The 19548-nt window shown below is 42.1% G+C and overlaps 1 protein-coding gene across 3 annotated transcripts in view; it reads left to right on the top strand.

Annotated features, from left to right (window-relative positions):
* Cacna1e (calcium voltage-gated channel subunit alpha1 E) overlaps window positions 1–18926 on the top strand; it is a 301352-nt gene extending 282426 nt beyond the window's left edge. For 2 of the 3 annotated variants that reach the window (XM_026392836.2, XM_026392834.2), the window contains 7 exons: window positions 629–736; window positions 1278–1378; window positions 1659–1765; window positions 12449–12560; window positions 15880–16060; window positions 17036–17226; window positions 18269–18926. In XM_026392836.2, the coding sequence (XP_026248621.2) occupies window positions 629–736; window positions 1278–1378; window positions 1659–1765; window positions 12449–12560; window positions 15880–16060; window positions 17036–17226; window positions 18269–18811 (1343 nt within the window). In that variant the 3' untranslated portion in view covers window positions 18812–18926. Of the gene's footprint in view, window positions 1–628; window positions 737–1277; window positions 1379–1658; window positions 1766–12448; window positions 12561–14867; window positions 14997–15879; window positions 16061–17035; window positions 17227–18268 lie in introns of all 3 variants that reach the window. The other variant, XM_026392832.2, reaches the window with a different exon arrangement.
* The last annotated feature ends 622 nt before the right edge of the window (window positions 18927–19548 follow it).

Genomic DNA, 19548 nt, shown 5'->3' with positions numbered 1-19548 from the left:
CAGTGTATGTGCTTTAGTGTCTAGCTGGGCATTCTAGAAATATTTGCTGGTTAAGCATATAAATTTTGTCATTTTCCCTCTATGGCATCTTTTCTCTAAATTCTTAAAAGTCTTCTGTCGTAGATGTCATCATAGAGGACATGAAAGCACTTTGCTCATCTTGATTGATAATTCAGTGGTCTAGGAAAGAAAAGGTTTAGTACTTCTAGACCTTTAGCTGCCTTGTCTTGCCTGATCCAAATCCTCTGTAAAATCGGGTTACTTGGATCATAGAGCTAGGGTTGCTGGAGGACTGATATGTGCACAGTAAGGCAAGGCAGGCTTACTTGAGGCTCATTCCATTTTTCCCTATGATGTATTGAGTACCTGAGATCCTTTTAGAATCGATGAGGAAGTCAGTTTTGGTCTCAGTTTCTCAGAGGTCTGTGACAGGATAGGCCTGAGTCACTGAAAATAGGAGTCAAACTGTGTTCTGCTTCCTCAGCAGAATGACTTGTCTGTCACTAAGTGCCAAGATTTCCTCTTGGAATATGAAGTGCCATTCTGATTTAGCCCCTGCCCCCACCCATTCCCTTCATCCTTGGTATTTGTGTCTGTTCTGATTTATTAATGATTTATCTTATTTTAGGTGGTGCAGACAGGCAACAGCTAGACTCAGAGCTGCAAAAGGAGACCCTGGCCATCTGGCCTCACCTGTCCCAGAAGATGCTGGATCTGCTTGTGCCCATGCCCAAAGGTGTGGGGTCTCCTCTTGAGTATTCTTGCCACTGTGGCCCAGCATGCCAAGGCCACATCTTTTGGGAAACCTGGAATGATCAAGGAGATAAGGGAAGGTTGCTCTTTTATCTTTAGGAAATTAAATTACCCACTAAAGTCCCTTTAATCATTATTAATCATAAGCAGTTTAAGATAGGCCATTGTGGTTGTGCATGAAACTTCCTGGGTGTCATTCTTTCCATGTCATGCTGTTCAGCAAACCCCCATCAGTTGGGAAAAGGGTAGTGGTACTTAGATATAGACATCTAGAATGCTAGGAGTTGATGCTTACAAATATATTGCTTGCCATCAGTATCGTCACTGTCACCCTCATTAGGTGGATTTGTAAACTCCTGGAGGACAGATGTGGGGACCTATTCACTTTGTATCCTTAGAGACTCAATAACCATTGGATGAGTGAGTGAGGGTATAAACCTACTTCAGAGAGTGGGTAATAAAGCTTGTGAGGCATCCCTATTCTCTCCTCCTCGTTCATCGTCATGCCATGTTTGTGTTTTTAGCTTCTGACCTGACTGTGGGAAAAATCTATGCAGCAATGATGATCATGGACTACTATAAACAGAGTAAGGTGAAGAAGCAGAGGCAGCAGCTGGAGGAACAGGTGAAAGTCAATGATTGGGTGGGTGGGCCTTGAGTCACTTGGGCTCCCAAGGAGATGTGTATCCCTGGGGCACAGTGCTCTGTGAGTACAGTAAGGGATGAAGGGTGTGAGAACTTTCTAGTGCCATGCAATTAGAAATCCAGTGAGTCCACCATTAAAATAGTCAAGAAAGGTGTAAATCATGCTCTGACATTTCTTGTGTCATTTATATTCCTGCCCCCCACAGCAGATCCCACAGTGTCATGGGAACTTTTTTCTTTTCTTTTCTTTTTTAACACAGAAAAATGCACCCATGTTCCAACGCATGGAGCCATCATCTCTGCCTCAGGAGATCATTGCTAATGCCAAAGCCCTGCCTTATCTCCAGCAGGACCCTGTTTCAGGCCTGTGAGTAGAACCAAAGGGTCCACACCTGCTTGAAATAGGCCACCCATGCCACTATGTAGGCCTGAGAACCTATTGCCTCAAAGTACCCAAGTAATCATACTGAGCTGAATAGTTCATTTCCTGAGGCTGAGTCACTCAAGATTGTTATAGTACAGGGTTAAGAAAAACATAAACTAAGCCTATATAGTGACACTACCAGCTTCAGAGACAATGGTCACTGTGAAGGGACAACGGAAGGAAGTTTTCACTTGTGTTCTAATGTACTGGTATCTTAGCTCCCTTGTGAAGAATAATCGTCTTCTATTCTTGATTATTGCTTCCCACTGGATTTAGCATTCTGCTAGAAGATATAGATCCCTTCAGAGGGGCCAGGATTGCAGAATATAGAAGGGGGAAAGAAAGAATAGCTACTGAATTCTTCCCCTGAGGGTGGTTCTGCCCAACCTCGCTTGATTCTCACTAAAGCAGTCTACTATACCCTGGAAATAGATAATAAGATTATCATTTTTACAAATAAAGAAATGGAAACTAAAGGAGATTAAATAAATTGCCCAAATGGGATCATTAGTAGGAAGCAAACTGAAATTTGTTATTTCTTTTCTTATAACACCCATTTATTAACCCACTGTTCTGTAAATCAGAAGTCGAGCCTGCCATGACTGGGTTCTATGCTGAGGGTGTCACAGGCAGAAATGAAGCCAGCAAGATTGAATCTTATTTGGAGGCTCTGGAGAAAATGTTTATTTCCAAGCTCTTTTTAAAAATTTATATATGACAGCAGAATGTATTGCAATTCTTATTACACATATAGAGCACAATTTTTTCATATCTGGTTGTTTTTTTACAAAGTATATTCATACCAATTTGTGTTTTCATACATGTACTTTGGATAATGATGTCCATCACATTCCACCATCATTTCTAACCACATGTAACCTCCCTTACCTTCCCATCCCTCTGCCCTATCTAAAGTTCATCTATTCCTCCCACGATCCCCCTCCCCCACACCACTATGAATCAGCTTCCTTATATCGGAGAAAGCATTCGGCATTTGTTTTTTGGGGATTGGCTAACTTCACTTACCATATCTTCTCTAACTCCATCCATTTACCTGCAAATGCCATGATTTTATTCTCTTTTATTGCTGAGTAATATTTGATCATTTATATATATATATATATATATATATATATATATATATATATATATATATATATAAATGTATATATATATATATATAATCTCACATTTTTTTATCCATTCATCTATTGAAGGGCATCTAGGTTGGTTCCATAGTTTATCTATTGGTGAACTGTGCTGCTATAAATATTATGTGGTTGTGTGTCCCTGTAGTATGTAGTTTTTAAACTCTTTGCATATACACCAAGGAGAGGAATAGCTGGGTCAAATGGTGGTTCTGTTCCCAGTTTTCCAAGAAATCTCTATACTGCTTTCCATATTGGCTGCACCAATTTGCAGTCCCACCAGCAGTGTATGAGTGTACCTTTTCCCCCACATCCTCGCCAACACTTATTGTTTGTCTTCATAACATCTGCCATTCTGACTGGAGTGAGATGAAATCCTAGAGTAGGTTTGATTTGCATTTCTCTAATTGCTAGTGATGATGAACATTTTTTCATATATTTGTTGATTGATTGTATATCATCTTCTGAGAAGTGTCTGTTCAGGTCCTTGGCCCATTTATTGATTGGGTTAATTTTGTTTGTTTTTTGGTGCTTAGCTTTTTTGAATTCTTTATATACCCTAGAGATTAGTGCTCTATCTGATGTGTGAGGGGTAAAGATTTGCTCCCAAGATGTAGGCTCTCTATTCACCTGACAGATTGTTTCTTTTGCTGAGAAGAAACTTTTTAGTTTGAGTCCATCCCACTTATTGATTCTTTTTTTTTTTTATTGTTGGTCGTTCAAAACATTACATAGTTCTTAATACATCATATTTCACAATTTGATTCAAGTGGGTTATGAACTCCCAATTTTACCCCATATACAGATTGCTGTATCACATCAGTTACCCTTCCATTGATTGACAAATTGCCTTTCTAGTGTCTGATGTATTCTGCTGTCTGTCCTATTCTCTACTATCCCCCCTCCCCTCCCCTTTTCTCTCTCTACCCCTTCTACTGTAAATCATTTCTTCGATTTGTATTATCTTGTCTTACCCCTCCTTTCCTCTTATATGTCATTATGTATAACCCTGATTCTTGGTTTTAATTCTTGTGCCAAAGGAGTCTTATTAAGGAAGTTGGGGCCTAATCCCACACAATGGAGATTAAGGCCTAGTTTTTCTTCTATTAGACACAGGGTCTCTGGTTTTATTCCTAGGTCCTTGATCCATTTTGAGTTAAGTTTTGTACATGGTAAGAGATAGGGGTTTAATTCATTTTGTTGCATATGGATTTCCAGTTTTCCCAGCACCATTTGTTGAAGAGGATATCTTTTCTCCAATGCATGTTTTTGGCACCTTTGTCTAATAAGATAATTGTAATTTTGTGGGTTAGTCTCTCTGTACTCTGTTCTGTACCATTGGTCTACCAGTCTGCTTTGGTGCCAATACCATGTCGTTTTTGTTACTATTGCTCTATAGTATAGTTTAAGGTCTGGTATAATGCTGCCACCTGCTTCACTCTTCCTGCTAAGGATTGCTTTAGCTATTCTGGGTCTCTTATTTTTCCAGATGAATTTCATGACTGCTTTTTCTATTTCTATGAAGAATGTTATTGCAATTTTGATCAGAATTGCATTAAATCTGTATAGTGCTTTTGGTAGTATGGTCATTTTGATAATCCTACTTATCCAAGAGCAAGGTAAATCTTTCCATCTTCTAAGGTCTTCTTTGATTTCTTTCTTTAGGGTTCCATAATTTTCATTATATAGATCTTTTATCTCTTTCGTTGATTCCCAAGTATTGTTTTTTTTTTCTTGAGGCTATTGTAAATGGGGCAGTTTTCCTCATTTCCATTTCTGAAGATTTGTCACTGATATACAGAAATGCATTTGATTTATGGGTGTTGAATTTATATCCAGCTACTTTGCTGAATTCATTTTCTAGTTCTAGAAGTTTTCTGGTGGAACTTTTAGGGTATTCTAGGTATAGAATCATTTCATCAGCAAATAGTCCCAATTTGAATTCTTCTTTTCCTATGTGTATCCCTTTAATTTCTTTTGTCTGATTGCTCTGGCCAGTGTTTCAAGAACTATGTTAAATAGAAGTGGTGAAAGAGGGCATCCCTGTCTTGTTCCAGTTTTTAGAGGGAATGCCTTCAATTTTTCACTATTTAGAATGATATTGGCCTTGGGTTTAGCATAGATAGCCTTTATGATGTTGAGATATATTCCTATTATCCCTAATTTTTCTAGTGTTTTGAACAGGAAGGGATGCTGTATTGTCAAATGCTTTTTCTGCATCTATTGAGATGATCATATAATTCTTTAAGTCTATTGATGTGATGAATTACATTTATTGATTTATGGGGATGAATCCCACTTGATCGTGGTGCATGATCTTTTTGATGTTTTTGTATTTGATTTACCAGAATTTTATTGAGAATTTTTGCATGTATGTTCAATAGAGAGATTGGTCTGAAGTTTTCCTTTTTTTGATCTATCTTTGCCTGGTTTGGAAATTGGGGTGATATTGGCCTCATAGGGTGAGTTTAGAAGTGCTCCCTCTTTTTCTATTTCCTGAAATAAATTGAGTATTGGGGGGCTGGGGATGTGGCTCAAGCAGTAGCGTGCTCACCTGGCATGTGCGGGGCGCTGGGTTTGATCCTCAGCACCACATAAAAATAAAATAAAGATGTTGTGTCCACCGAAAACTAAAAAATAAATATTAAAAAAATTCTCTTTAAAAAATAATTGAAGAGTATTGGTATTAATTCTTCTTTAAAGGTCTTATAGAACTTTCTGATATTATCTCACTGAAGAAATTGTGCCTTCCTCTATCCCAATAACTCTTAGATTTGGTCTTTTGATGCTGTCCCATAATTTTTGGATATTCGGTCCATGGTTTCTTCATTGTGTGATCAACTTTATTTTCCAAATTGTATACTTTGTCTTCATTATCTGACTTCGTTTTTCTCCGCCTGGACTTTTCTTGGTAGACTTCTGATGGCATCTTCTATTTGTCACTTAAAATTGATCTGTTTAAATTGTGTATATCATCCTGATTCAATTTGGGAAAATTATGACTATAGAAATTTGTCGATGCCTTCAATATTTTCTATTTTATTGGAGTATAAGTTTTCAAAATAATTTCTAATTATCGATTGTATTTCTGTAGTGTCATGATATTTCCTTTTTTCATCACATATATTAGTAATTTGAGTATTCTCTTTCCTTCTCTTCATTAGCATGGCTAAAATTCTGTCAATTTTATTTACTTTTTCAAAGAACCAACTTTTTGTGCTGTCAGCTTTTTCAATTGTTTCTTTTGTTTCAATTTCATTGATTTCAGCTCTGCTTGTGGTGTTGATTTATTCCTCTTTTTCTAGGGCTTTGAGATGTAATGTTAAGACATTTGTTGACTTTTTCTTCTTTTAAGGAATGAACTCCATGCAATGAAATTTCCTCTTAGAACTGCCTTCATAGTGTCCCAGAGATTTCAATATGTTGTATCTGTGTCTTCATTCACCTCTAAAAAATTTTTTTAAATCTCCTCTTTGATGTCTTCTGCCACCCATTCAGTAAGTATATTATTTAATCTTCAGGTGTTGAAGTAGCTTTTATTTCTTTTTTATAATTGATTTATAATTTCATTCCATTATGATCTGATAGAAAATATAAAAAAAATAGAGATACTACCTGGAATTCTAAGAGTTGCTTTGTGGCATAATATATGGTCTATTTTAGAGAAGGATCCATGTGCCACTAAGAAAGGATACTCTCTCATTGAAGGATGAAATATTCTATATATGTCAGTTAAGTGTAAGTTATTGATTGTGTTATTGTATTCTATAGTTTTTGTTCAGCTTTTGTTTGGAAGATCTGTCCAGTGATGAAAGAGGTGTGTTAAAGTCACCCAAAATTATTTTGTTGTGGTCTATTGACTCTTAAGAGTTTGTTTTTAATGTAGGTGCTCCATTGTTTGGGGCATGTATATTTACAATTGTTAAGTCTTGTTGGTGTATGGTTCCCTTGAGCAGTATGTCCTTTATCCTTTGATTGACTTTAGTTTGAAGTCTACTTGATATGAGGATGGAAAACCTTGCTTGCTTCTGCAGTCTATGTGAGTGGTATGATTTTTCCCAACCCTTCACCTTCAGTCTGTGGATATCTTTTCCTATGAAATAAGTCTCTTGGAGGCAGCATATTGTTGGGTCTTTTTTTTTTTTTAAATCCAATCTGCTAGTCTGAATTTAGGCCATTAACATTCAGGGTTATTATTGAGATATGATTTGTATTCCCAGCCATTTTTGTTTATTTTGGGGATTTAACATGACTTAGTTTCTCCTGATTAGATTTTACTTTAGTGTAATCCCTCCCTCTGCTGATTTTCATCTTTGTTTTTCATTTCCTTTGTGGAATATTTTGCTGAGGATGTTCTGTAGTGCAGACTTTCTAGTTAGAAATTCTTTTGTTTATCATGGAAGGTTTTTATTTCATCATCAAATCTAAAGCTTAGTTTTGCTGGATATAAGATTCTTGGTTGGCATCTATTTTCTTTCAGAGCTTGGTGTATGTTGTTCCATGATCTCCTGGCTTTGAGGGTCTGGGTTGAAAAATCTGCTGAGATGCAAATTAATCTCCCCCTATATGGGATCTGAGTCCTCTCTTTCAGCTTAAGATTCTATCCTTATTCTGTATGCTAGGCCGCCTTTTCATTATAATGTGCCTTAGTGTAGATCTGTTGCAACTTTGTACATTTGATGTCCTGTAAGCCTCTTGTATCTGGTTTTTCCAATTAGAAAATTTCCCAAGCATGAAGAACTAATATTATCTTACTGAAGAAATTGTGCATTCCTTTGGATTAAAATTCTGTGTCTTCCTCTATCCCAATAACTCTTAGATTTGGTCTTTTGATGCTGTCCCATAGTTTTTGGATGTTCTGTTCATGGTTTTTTCACTGTGTGATCAACTTTATTTTCCAGATTGTATACTTTGTCTTCATTAGATCACTTGGAAGAAAGAACGTCAGACTGTTGGTTATGCTTTCTATTGAGTTTTTTATTTGATTTATTGTATCCTTCATTTCAAGGGTTTCTGACTGATTTTTTTTTCCCCAGAATCTCTTGAAGTAATCTTTTGCTACCTGTATTTGCTCTTATCTCATTGTTGGAGTGATCACTTTTTGCCTATATTTGCTCATTTAGGTCATTCTTTAATTATGAACCTTCTGAACTCTGACATTTCATCAACTTTTCTTTCCATGGGTTCTGTTATTACAGTATCCTGGTTTGGTTGGGGCACTTTCCTCCCTTGTTTTTTTCATGTTGTCTGGAGATATTTCAGTTTCTACCCTATATTCTTGTAGTGTCTGTGAAGATTGTCTGGAAGCCCATCTCACCTTGATGGTGGGCTTCCAGACCCTGCTGGTGTCCCTCAGTGTGTGCTACTGCATCTAAAGGTGGTGGTGGTAATAGCTTAGATAAGGTGACCCAACATGGAAGCAATGTCTTATAGAGATGGGGCTGAAAAGGTGGGCCTCACTCTCTTTGGGATGCCAACTTTGAGATGAAGCTGCTTCTAGATCCTGTCTGTTGTTAAAAAGTTAGGGGTTACTGGATGGGGAAGGCTATGGTAGTGACTGCAGTGTTCCAAGATGGGTTAAGCCCCCAAGTGTTGGGGGGCAGAGCGAACTTGGACCTACTCTGGACCTAGGTCCATGCAAGTCGGTGTGGGTGTATTTGGGCTGGGCCTGGCCTCCTGCAGTAGTCTGCTGGTTGGAAGAGGCGGTACTGTGCTGGAGGCTGAGCTCTGGTGGGTGTGGGTTGATCTGGGCAACCCAGCTTGCCTACCTGTAGTAGTCTGCTGCTCCAAAATTTGTTATTTCTGAGTAGAGTCTTTCCACTGTAACATGTTATCTTTAATAAACAAAGGTGTTCAGAAAAAAGTTGAGACAAAACTAAGGAATATGCCAGTTCTTCTGACAGGCCTTAGCTCCTGTTGTTGATCATAAATGATCTACTAGAGTATACATATCTCATGCCATTATCAACAGTAAGCATGGGGTGGGCACCCAAGGGCATGAGTCCCTCTGGGCAATGTAAACAAGTTTGAGGTTGGGATTCACTAAATTGTACAACATGAGATGATATCCAGGGCTTGGGAATGAGACCTCTGTTGGAACAACCTTTGGCGGTGTAGGTCTGTTTTTGAAAAATATATTAAAAAGTCATAATATAGAACACTTAGAAGAAAAAGCCCAGAGTCGTGATCAGGACTTCGGTTATTTTTATAAATTATTTGATATGATGGCAAGATGCATATTCTCCTGTCCCCAGAAAACAAGTAGATGTTTATTTTTGCTGTGTGCAAGGAGGAGATATGACTGGAGCAATGGGACCTCCCCAATGTAGGGTTTATACTGTTTTCCATGGGTCTTTGGCCTAGAAATGGAAGACACTCCTTGCCCCCCCCCCAGATCTGTTTTATCTGTGATTTGATGTTTAAATGGGATAACTCCAGCTTCTCCTCCATGTTGTTTATTTACCATTTTTTGTTAGGTGTGAACTTGGCCGGGACACTTGGAGGTATAGCAGTAAGCACAATCTTAGTCCCCATGGAGAAACATCTGGTAAAAGAAATTACAAGAATGATACAGATTAAAACGGGGAAGGGTAGGTTATTGTGATGCCTTGTAAAAGAAACCACTCACCTAGTTTGAGGATGTTTCCACAAGGAAGCAACCTTCAAGTGCAACTTCAAGGCAAGCTCTTTGAGAGGTGAGAGAGTGTAGTAAATTTAGGATTCTAAAAACTGTAGGATGGTTGGAGCAAGAACCCAGGAGAGGTGGCAGCTTGTGGGATTGGAGAACTTCCTGTGGTCAGGATATAAGAGGGCATTATAAGCAAGATAAAGAAATCATATTTGGTCTTAGGATAATGGGGTTGTGGGCTTCATAGTGACATGATCAGATTTGTGCTTTTAAAATTCATTTAGGAATTCAGTGTAGACTTGATGGTTTGGGGGGAACAATTCTAGAGACAAGAACACAAGTTACTGAAATTGTATAAATTGTCAATGATGGTAGCTTGCACCAACAGAATAGGCAGATATGAGATAGACAAAATATTTAGAATGGGAAGGATTTGCTGACTCATTTGCACATGGAGTAAAGATCTTTGTGTTTCTTGACTGAGTCTTTGGTAGATATTGATGCATTTCCTGAAATGAGGACACTGGTGGAATGGCTGGTTCCTCAGGAGCATCTGTTTCTTGAACCATGCATTGTTCAGAGCATGACAGAGCCCTTCCCTCAAATGACTTAGGACTTTACATTTGGTTTAAAAAAAGTCAAACAACTATTGGAGAAAAGTTGTCAATCTGATTACAGCTGTGATAAAAATGAACAATAATACAATGCATATAAGAAGGACATCTGGCCAGGCGTATGTAATCCCAGTGTCTTGGGAGCCTGAGGATCACAAGTTCAAAGCCAGCCTCAGCAAAATTGAGGCACTAAGCAACTTGGTGAGACTGTCTCTAAATAAAATACAATATGGGGATGTGGCTCAGTGGTCAAGTATCCTTGATTTCAATTCCCCCCACCCCCAAAAAAGGACAACTGACCAATTATGGGGAAGATGATTTCCTAAGAAAGTAACTTTGGGTAAGAAAATTCAAAATTACATGGAAAGAGCTTACAAGGTCAGGAGCCCCCGAGAGAAGCATCTTGTAGCCTGTGTTAACCAAATAAAAATGGCTAGTGTGTGGAATTCTGGGAGCAAAGAGGAAAGTGATGCATGGAGAGGTTCATGAGGCAGGGATCATGTGATGGAATCTGGACTTCATCCTGACAAGGAGAGGGTTTTAAAGTAGGAGATCACTCGGGGTTAAATCATTCAACACTGAAGTTGTTCAGTGATTCCAAAGGTCCTATCATTCTGTTGCCATAACAAAATACCTGAGATTAGATAGTTTACAAAGAATATATACCTGTGCCTCACAGAAGCTATGGAATCTGCATCTAGTGAAGGCCTTCTTGCTGTGTTACATCAGGGTAAAGGACATCATACAGTGAGACAGACCAAGCTTGTGTCTCCCTTCTTATAAAGCCACTGATATCACTATGAGTGCCCCATCTCCTGATATCATTAACATAGAATTTTAAAGATGAAATTTCCAATGCATGAACTTTTGTGGGGCACGTATTGGATATTCTACTCATTCTCTATAGGACAAAGGGGGACCTGTTTCTTATACACTAGCAGCACTCATTTTGTTCCCAGTGATAGAAACTCAACTAAAGCCCTCACTGGCAGTAAGGGTACGGACTGGGGGAGTCTCTGCAATTCAAATCTTCCCCAGGATGTTAATCTGGTAAGCCTACAGTTACTCCAATTTTCCATTGGATATAGTCGTCAGCAGTAGACTTAACTGCTCTCTTTGGAGCAGAAGGCTGACACTCCCCAGGTCTACCACCTCTGATAGAGCTATTGCTTAGCCACTGGCCTCTGCTTCTCCCCCCTGTAATCCAGAAGCTGTGTTTTTTTTTCGGGGGGGGGGGTGTACTGGAATTGAACTCAGGTGTACTCAATCACTGAGCCACATCCTCAGCCCTATTTTATATCTTTTAAAGTTAGAGACAGGGTCTTAACTTTAGCACCTTGCTTTTGCTGAAGCTGGCTTTGAACTCGCAATCCTCCTGCCTCAGCCTCCCGAACCTCTGGGATTATAAGCATGCACCACCGTGCCTTCTTGATCAATGGCAGCTGTTACCACCCAGGTGGCAGTGGATGGTAATAGGAGTTGAATTCCTAAAGGGTAGCTGCTTTTTTTCCTTCAAGCTAGCCCAGTGGATCTGATTGTCTAAGAATCTGGAAGTACCAGTAGTTTAATGACAACACACTATGAAAGCTCTTCTATCCTTCATTTGGAGGCCTCTAAACACTTGGCACAGATTTGTCCTTGTCCTCTTACCCCACCACTATTTAAACCTTCTCCTAGTTAGCTATCAGTCCCGAGGTTCGACTCACCTCCACTAAGTTCATGAACCAATAGACACAGTGCATGGCAGAGTAGCCCTTCGGTAAGTGTTCAGGGTTTTGAGCTTAGTTTGGCCAGGGATGTTGGTGTAAGAAGACCATATTACTGAGAGTGGGGAAAAAAAAAATTAAAAGACCATGGCTGCCTAATATTTAAACAAGCTTTTCACTGTTTAAACTAGAGCATTTTTCTGCCCAATGCAGAAACTCGACAGAAAGAGGTTTACAATCTAGCATTGGGCTTCCATATGGCTGAGTGTGACAAATGATGTCATTTGTCACAGATATGCTAGTCACCAACAGAATGATGAATGGTTCCAAATGCAGGTTGAAAACACCAGTTTCTCTGCTTTTCAATACGTACAGGGTTTTTTTTTGTTTGTTTGTTTTTAAAGTTACCGGACTTATAGGCCTGCTAAGGGCAAAGGGTGTAGACCTTGATGGGAAGGAGAAGGGAATTTTTACTGGCAGCTATGGAACAACTGTTTCTCATTACCTCCAAATTTGGCATTGCTTTTCAGGAGTGGCCGGAGTGGATACCCTTCAATGAGTCCACTCTCCCCCCAGGAAATATTCCAGTTGGCTTGTATGGACCCAACCGAGGATGGACAATTCCAGGAACAGCAATCTCTGGTGAATGAACGAGTTACATGATCTCAAAAATACTTTCTTGGTTTCCTGATCCCTCCAACTCTTATTTTCAAATTTTATTTCATAGCCATGATCCATCATGAAAACCCCTTTTGGTAGTCTAACCAGTTTCCCTGGGAGTATCCTATTTCAATAGCCTAGTTTTTCATGTTTTCTAAGAATATTCCGTCTTCAGGTTTTACAGTCTCAGAGGTCCCTTCACTACTACAGGAACTCATGTTGCCCTCTTAGTTTATGTCCTTGATCATCAAATGTAGGTGGCAAAAGTCATGTAAAATCTTGCCTTTGATAGAGTGGCACCTGCCATGTGGCATAGTGTACCAAGAACTGCTTGTAAGAACACAGAAATGCCCCTGCCAGCTCTCAGTGGCTAGCTTTCGGCCAGGAGGAGGCACAGAAGACTCTACCACCTCTGCGTGGGTTCAAGCAAGTGGTTCCACAATTCTACAAGGTCAAATACAGGCTGTTAAAGTCATTTTCCTGAACCCAAAATGAGTTTTTCATTAGCGTTGATGGTGAAATTTCTGAGAGGTCTACTGGGCCAAGTTAAAGTTTGAAGAAAGGCAGACTAATGTTTTGGCTTTGCTAACACAAAGCTACAGGGTGATTCCTAAAGCTAATCAACTTTACCATTATTCCTAGTTCAGGAGCAGTGAGATCAAGTTCCCTCCCAAGCTTAATTGGACTGGAGAGGAAATGACAAAACCCAGCCTTTGCAAAAGTCTGTATAGACAGCTAGTACTCAGTGAGTTCCATATCACTTTGATTCATCTGTGGTTCTTTTTTTCTCCCGACTCCTCTCTGCTCTACTGTATATCTCAGAGCCATCCTGAACAGATATCCCTCAGAGGGAGCAAACCCTTCAGTAGCTCAAACAAATGGGTGATTCTGTTCTCTGGGATTGCTGAGGCTTGTGTGGGGGACACCTCTAGGCCAGAAGTCTCTGGTGCATGAGTAATTTACCCAAGGGTGTCTGTGAGGTGGGTAGAATTTCTTGGAATAATTCTGTCTTCCCCTCTGAGAAACTTAACATCAAAGCCTAGGGACTAATGGGTCCAGGTAATTTGATTCTTAAAATGGTCTCACAGCATTTTACAGCTTGCTTGCCTGGTGATATATCTGGTAAGAAAAATTTCCATGAGACTTTATTACCTCATTTCTGTGGGTTTCTCCAGGGCTGAGCTGTAGTGCCAGGACTTTCTGGATGTGCGTTCATCTCGTTGTCAGTGCTGGTGTCTGTAATTTAATTCAGGTGTCAGCTGTGCTACACACTCACCACTGTGTACTTCTGCACATCCTGAGGCGTGGCCATAATTTGTGCATGTGCATATGGAGTGTGTGTCTCACACCACCTCTGACACCTGTACCCTGCAGTGTTGTTACCACGTCTGTTTGGAGTCGGAACCATGTGCCATATAGAGCATGTATCGCAAACACTAGTTTTCTCAAGTGCACATATCACGTTCCTGGTAAGGCACACCAGAAATCACTGAGAAGAGTTCCCAGGTGCCTCTTCCTTTGGACAATACCCTGATACTCTTAGGATGTTGTTTTCTAAATATAAAAAAGCTTTTTTTTAAAAAAAATATAATCTCCATATGCCCTAGATGTTCTTAGATCTCTTCTGGGTGGCCCATGTATGCATCTCTAAGGCAGCTCTGTTCTCAAGTATCACTACATAGCTGTCTTTCTAGAGCAAGCACAACTGCCACACTGATGACCTTTGATCAGAAAATTAACAAAGGAGTTTGACAAGGACATAGAGCTAACCATCTAACACTCCAGAGGGGCACAATCCAATACATGTGGTACTTAGCCCTTGAAGAGTCCAAATAAAATGTAAAATTCCAATGACTACATAAGTAGCTTGCATTATATTTCTATTAGATGACACTAGTTAAGAGCATCCCTGACCGGGGGGGGGGGGGCACCTGTCACATTTGGGATGGTTTCAATCGCAAGAAAACTCTTGTCTAATGAAATATACATTTGATATCAGAGTAATTTCCTTACAATTTAACAAAAATTCTCTTCAGATTTAAACAAATCGAACAGTAACACCTCTCAAAGTAAACTTCACGTTTCATAATGCCATAATATCTGCTTAGCAATTGGTCTTTACCTTTCAATCCCAGTTAGAATTTGGGGACATCTGGTATATGTACACACATACACAACTGAGACCTTCAAGATGCCAGCCTCCCTTCTGGAGGCAGAATCATCTCCTGGAGGTGAGAAGCAATGAGATGGAACCAAGTCCCACAAGCTTGGCTGTGTGTTTATTTCCAGGAGCCAGAGGTTAGTGAAATAAAAAGCGTGCAGTCCTCTAACCATGGCATCTGCCTTCCTTCGGACACCCAGGAGCGTGCGGGATCGGGGAGGGCATCCTCTATGCCACGTCTGACCGTGGATCCCCAGGTAAAAAGCAACCACCAGGTATCTTATGCAGTGGCATCCCAGGCTGTATTAGGTGGTGATGACACACCTGATGTTTTCAGGTGAGCCTGAACTTGCTCCCATCCCTTCTGTGAGAGCCTGCTCCTCCACTGTTTTCAGTGAGCCCCTAAACACAATAGCCTAGCCAACAAAATGGCATAACTTCCCCCAGGGGACTAAGCATTCTCAAGACTTAAGCAGCCAAGCAAGAAAGATCTTCCAGGATTTTCTGTGTATTTCCCCCCAAGCACACATGCATTACTTACACACAGCTGTATGTCAGGACTGTCTTAGCCAGTGCAGGCCACGCCTCATTTCTTTGTCTGTTTTCCTGGCTTCTTTTTTCTGTCTGTCTGTCGTACATCAGGTTTTGACAGAGACAAGAAGTTTTGGTGGATCTGTTTTGACATCTGTGGTTGAAGGTGGGCTGGTTAAGAGGGAGAGTGGAGCTTTCTTGGTTGTTAAATTTCAAGCTTTTCTAGGCTCCTGTGCTACAGGGCAGGGCCTTCTCTACACGGGCAAAACTGTACTTCTTCCAGGCTTGGCCTTTTTGACAATGGCCCTCATGTATTTCCAAGGGCTCAGGGCCTGCCCGGTTTTGCCTGGTGTACCCAGGTGCTCACATTCTTGAGCACGAAGAGAAGATCCTGGGCCAGTTTCAGTGACTATGTTAACATAATCAGGACACTTTCTTGAGCAGCCTCTCTAGCTAAAGTCTGAGTATGTGGGATTGGGAGTGAAAAGAGGCTGGATTTCCAGAGTGCATAACTTGCAGTTCTCGACAGTCTACATTCCACTGCTGGACATTTAGCCCCCTTCAATAATTAATCCCATTCTGTGTTCCTCTGGGGATTCAAATTTCCAGGTGGTGACAGACCCCAGCTCCATGAGACGTTCATTTTCTACTATTCGGGATAAGCGTTCAAATTCCTCATGGTTAGAGGAATTTTCCATGGAAAGAAGCAGTGAGAACACCTACAAGTCTCGTCGCAGGAGTTACCACTCCTCCCTGCGGTTGTCAGCCCACCGCCTGAACTCCGACTCAGGTGAGGGGGTCTTCAGCATGGCCCTTCTCATCACGCAGCTGGCTGGGCTGTGGGCTCAGTCTGGCAAGGACCACAGATGACTGGAACAGAATTCGGAGGGAAGGGTGCTCCCATGACTGACTTAACATCTTGAAGCAGGCCAAAGCCTTCTGTATTCAAATAAATGCCGATGTAGTTCCTTCCGGAGTAGGGCTGTACAAATCAGTAGAATTGAGGTTTTTCAAGCAACCTTTTGCAAAACCATAGAGCTTCCTTATGATGTATTAGGACCCACATTTGTTAAAACTGCCAACTCCACTTCACCCAAATAGCACCACCTGGAATTGTTTCATGGATTTGGGTTTAAAGTTTTTTTTCCCTCTCAAAATGGGAAAACATGGACAGGAAAAAATAAAGTATTAGGTTGAATTAGAATAGTAGAGGAAAGAACCAGTTGAAAAATAGTGACTTGCCCAATATCGTGGAGACTAGACCCGAGATCCTTTAACTTCAACCCCAGGGTTCTCACCCTGGTGTCATTTCATTCATAGCACTGAACAGAAGGGAATGGAGAAGATTCTATCTTCCCCCACAAAAGCTACACACTCACGTATAGGACAAAGAGAATTCTTGAGCCATATTTTTGGCAAAGATTCTATCTTTAGCATAAATTGAAGCAAGAGAACAGATTGCATTCTTGACATACATGTCCTTCTAGTGGCAATGTGCAGACTTACCTCCTCACAAAAGGGTCATTTTCTAGCATTTCTCTCCTACTTCCTTTGAGATCATCTTTTGAAGATGAAGATCTGGTGTCTAGTTAGGGCCTTCTCACAGGATGGAGAGTGGGCCCTTATCCCATCATGAGGGCTCCACTCTAACATTGTCCCTTGGGGACATAAACAAGCAGTTCAAGGCTGAGTTGTAACACCAAATGAGAATCCAACTTTAGGGGCCAGAGTAAACTGAGATAACTAATTTTGTCACCTTTTACAGGTCACAAGTCTGACACCCACCGCTCAGGGGGCAGGGAGCGGGGACGATCGAAAGAACGAAAGCATCTTCTCTCTCCTGATGTCTCCCGCTGCAATTCTGAGGAGCGAGGGACCCAAGCCGACTGGGAGTCCCCAGAGCGCCGTCAGTCCAGATCCCCCAGTGAGGGCAGGTCACAGACCCCCAACAGACAGGTGAGCTCAGAAGGCAAGTTGAGCCTTTGGCAGGACAGAGAGAGCAGAACACGGTCATCACATGCCCTCAGCGACCCGAGTTCCCCAGAAAACAGCAGCATAGAGGCTAGCTGCTTTCTGCTTCTATGCTCAGAGATGATATGAATTCACAGAAAACCAGATTTCTCCCCTAAGAAAGATGGTAGTGGCCAGAGGTCCCGTCCTCAGAATCCAGGTGTTTGGGAACAAAGGGTAGTCCTTAAGTCAGAGCAATTAAGAATTATTTACCTACTGTCCAGCCATCCTAAGCGGGGAACCACATCTCCTCTGGCTTTTCACTGAAACCTGATCTATATCTAATAAGTAGCAGCTGTATGAAAACTTTCTGACCCAGTATCAACCCTCACTCCCAGCCATAGTTCTCCTCAATGCTCTTTGAGCCCAGATGCAGTCCGCTAGAAGGAACTAAGGCAGATTTTGAGAGGAATGGGCAGTTTGCCTTTTAAATTTCACTGTAGGACAGAATCAGCTGTGGATTTTGCTATTGTCACACATTCCCAGGACCCAGAAGATTCTAGTGAGACCCAAATCAGTATTTGAAACTATCAGATGGTTCTTGGGTCACGTACACATTGAGCAGTACTGTGCTGGCATCCACTCAATATGCCGGCTCTAGTACTCTTGGGAATACGCAAGGATGTCATGAAGGACTGAACCAATGATGTGTGGCTACAGGATTTGAGGACAGCAAGGGAAGGAAGTTGATTCCCTTAGAACCCACTTTCCAAAAAGTTTACCAGGCAGAGCAACTCCCAGTGTTCCTTCATCTTTCACCGAGTTGTGTCTTTTTCTCAGGGCTGCCCCTGGAACTTATCCCCAGAGAATTGTTTGCATGTTGAAAGTTGAGATGTCTAGGTGGTATGTCCCTGAGGGATGTGCATGGTACAGGGGACTCCTTCCTCAAACATTAGACTCCAAGGGCTCTCTGGAGAAGGGGTTAGGGACCTTAGCAGGGCCCCAAGAGGTGATCAGTCTAACATGCCATGTTTCTCTTGCTGTGTAGGGTACCGGGTCCCTGAGTGAGAGCTCCATCCCCTCCATCTCTGACACCAGCACCCCAAGACGAAGTCGGCGGCAGCTTCCACCTGTCCCACCAAAGCCTCGGCCCCTGCTTTCCTACAGCTCCCTCCTGCGACACGCTGGAAGCATCTCTCCCCCTGCTGATGGAAGTGAGGGCGGATCTCCTCTGACCTCCCAAGCCCTGGAGAGCAGCAATGTTTGCCTGGCCGAGTCTTCCAACTCCCCACACCCCCAGCAGGGCCAGCATTCTTCCCCACAGCGATACATCTCCGAGCCCTACCTGGCCCTGCACGAAGACTCCCATGCCTCAGACTGCGGAGAGGAGGAGACACTCACCTTTGAAGCAGCTGTGGCTACTAGCCTGGGCCGTTCCAACACCATCGGCTCAGCCCCTCCCCTACGGCACAGCTGGCAGATGCCCAATGGGCACTATCGGCGACGGAGGCGTGGGGGACCTGGGCCCGGCATGATGTGTGGAGCTGTCAGCGACCTCCTGAGTGACACAGAAGAAGATGACAAATGCTAGAGGCTGTTCCCCCCTCCGATGCATGCTCTTCTCTCACAGGGAGAAAACCAAGACTGAATTGGGAAGCCTGTGCGGCCCCGGGGGGGAGGAAAAGGGAGAAGGAAGATGCGTTCATTAGCAGAAGAGGAAGTAAAGGACAAATGGAAAAGCAGTCAAACCCACCAAACCGCTTTATTTCCCTTTGCAAGATGGGCACTGCCATAGTTCTGCCTCTTTGCTGGGGAAAGAAAGTACAGGAATATGGAGGGTTAGGCCCATGGAAGAAGGGACATGAGGGTGGCTTGCCTTCCCTGGCCCCTTCCCACCTTTCTATAAGCCCAGCAGGGATCTGGCTGGCCTGTGTCTACACTCATTGCCTTGTGCAGACTGTAACTGGGGATCAGTGGAGACCGAAGGAGACCAATCTCCTCCCCACAACTGCCAGCAGGGAAACTGCAGCAGCACCTCACACACTAGCCTGTGGCTTGCTTCCCCCTGAGAAGCACAAGCCGAGTCAGGAGCATTGGCTGCCCAAGGAAGGAGGCAGGAAGGGAGGGCAGAATAGCTCAGGGTGCTGTGGCAGCCGCATGGGCTGGTCTGGGTGAGAAAAGCCATAGCCCAGCAGCCTGTATCATGGAGGTGAGGGCCAGAGAAAGGACTGGAGGTGCTGGTGGGTACAGTCCTAGATCCTGAGGCCTGTTATCCATGTGTAGGTGCTGTGGTAGTGAGAAAAGGTGAAGAGGTCCCTCAGGGACCAC

This window comes from Urocitellus parryii, chromosome 9 (assembly GCF_045843805.1).
Source record: "Urocitellus parryii isolate mUroPar1 chromosome 9, mUroPar1.hap1, whole genome shotgun sequence".
Taxonomy (NCBI): domain Eukaryota; kingdom Metazoa; phylum Chordata; class Mammalia; order Rodentia; family Sciuridae; genus Urocitellus; species Urocitellus parryii.
Note: the sequence above shows the minus strand (reverse complement) of the source record. Positions and strands in the feature narration are given on the sequence as shown.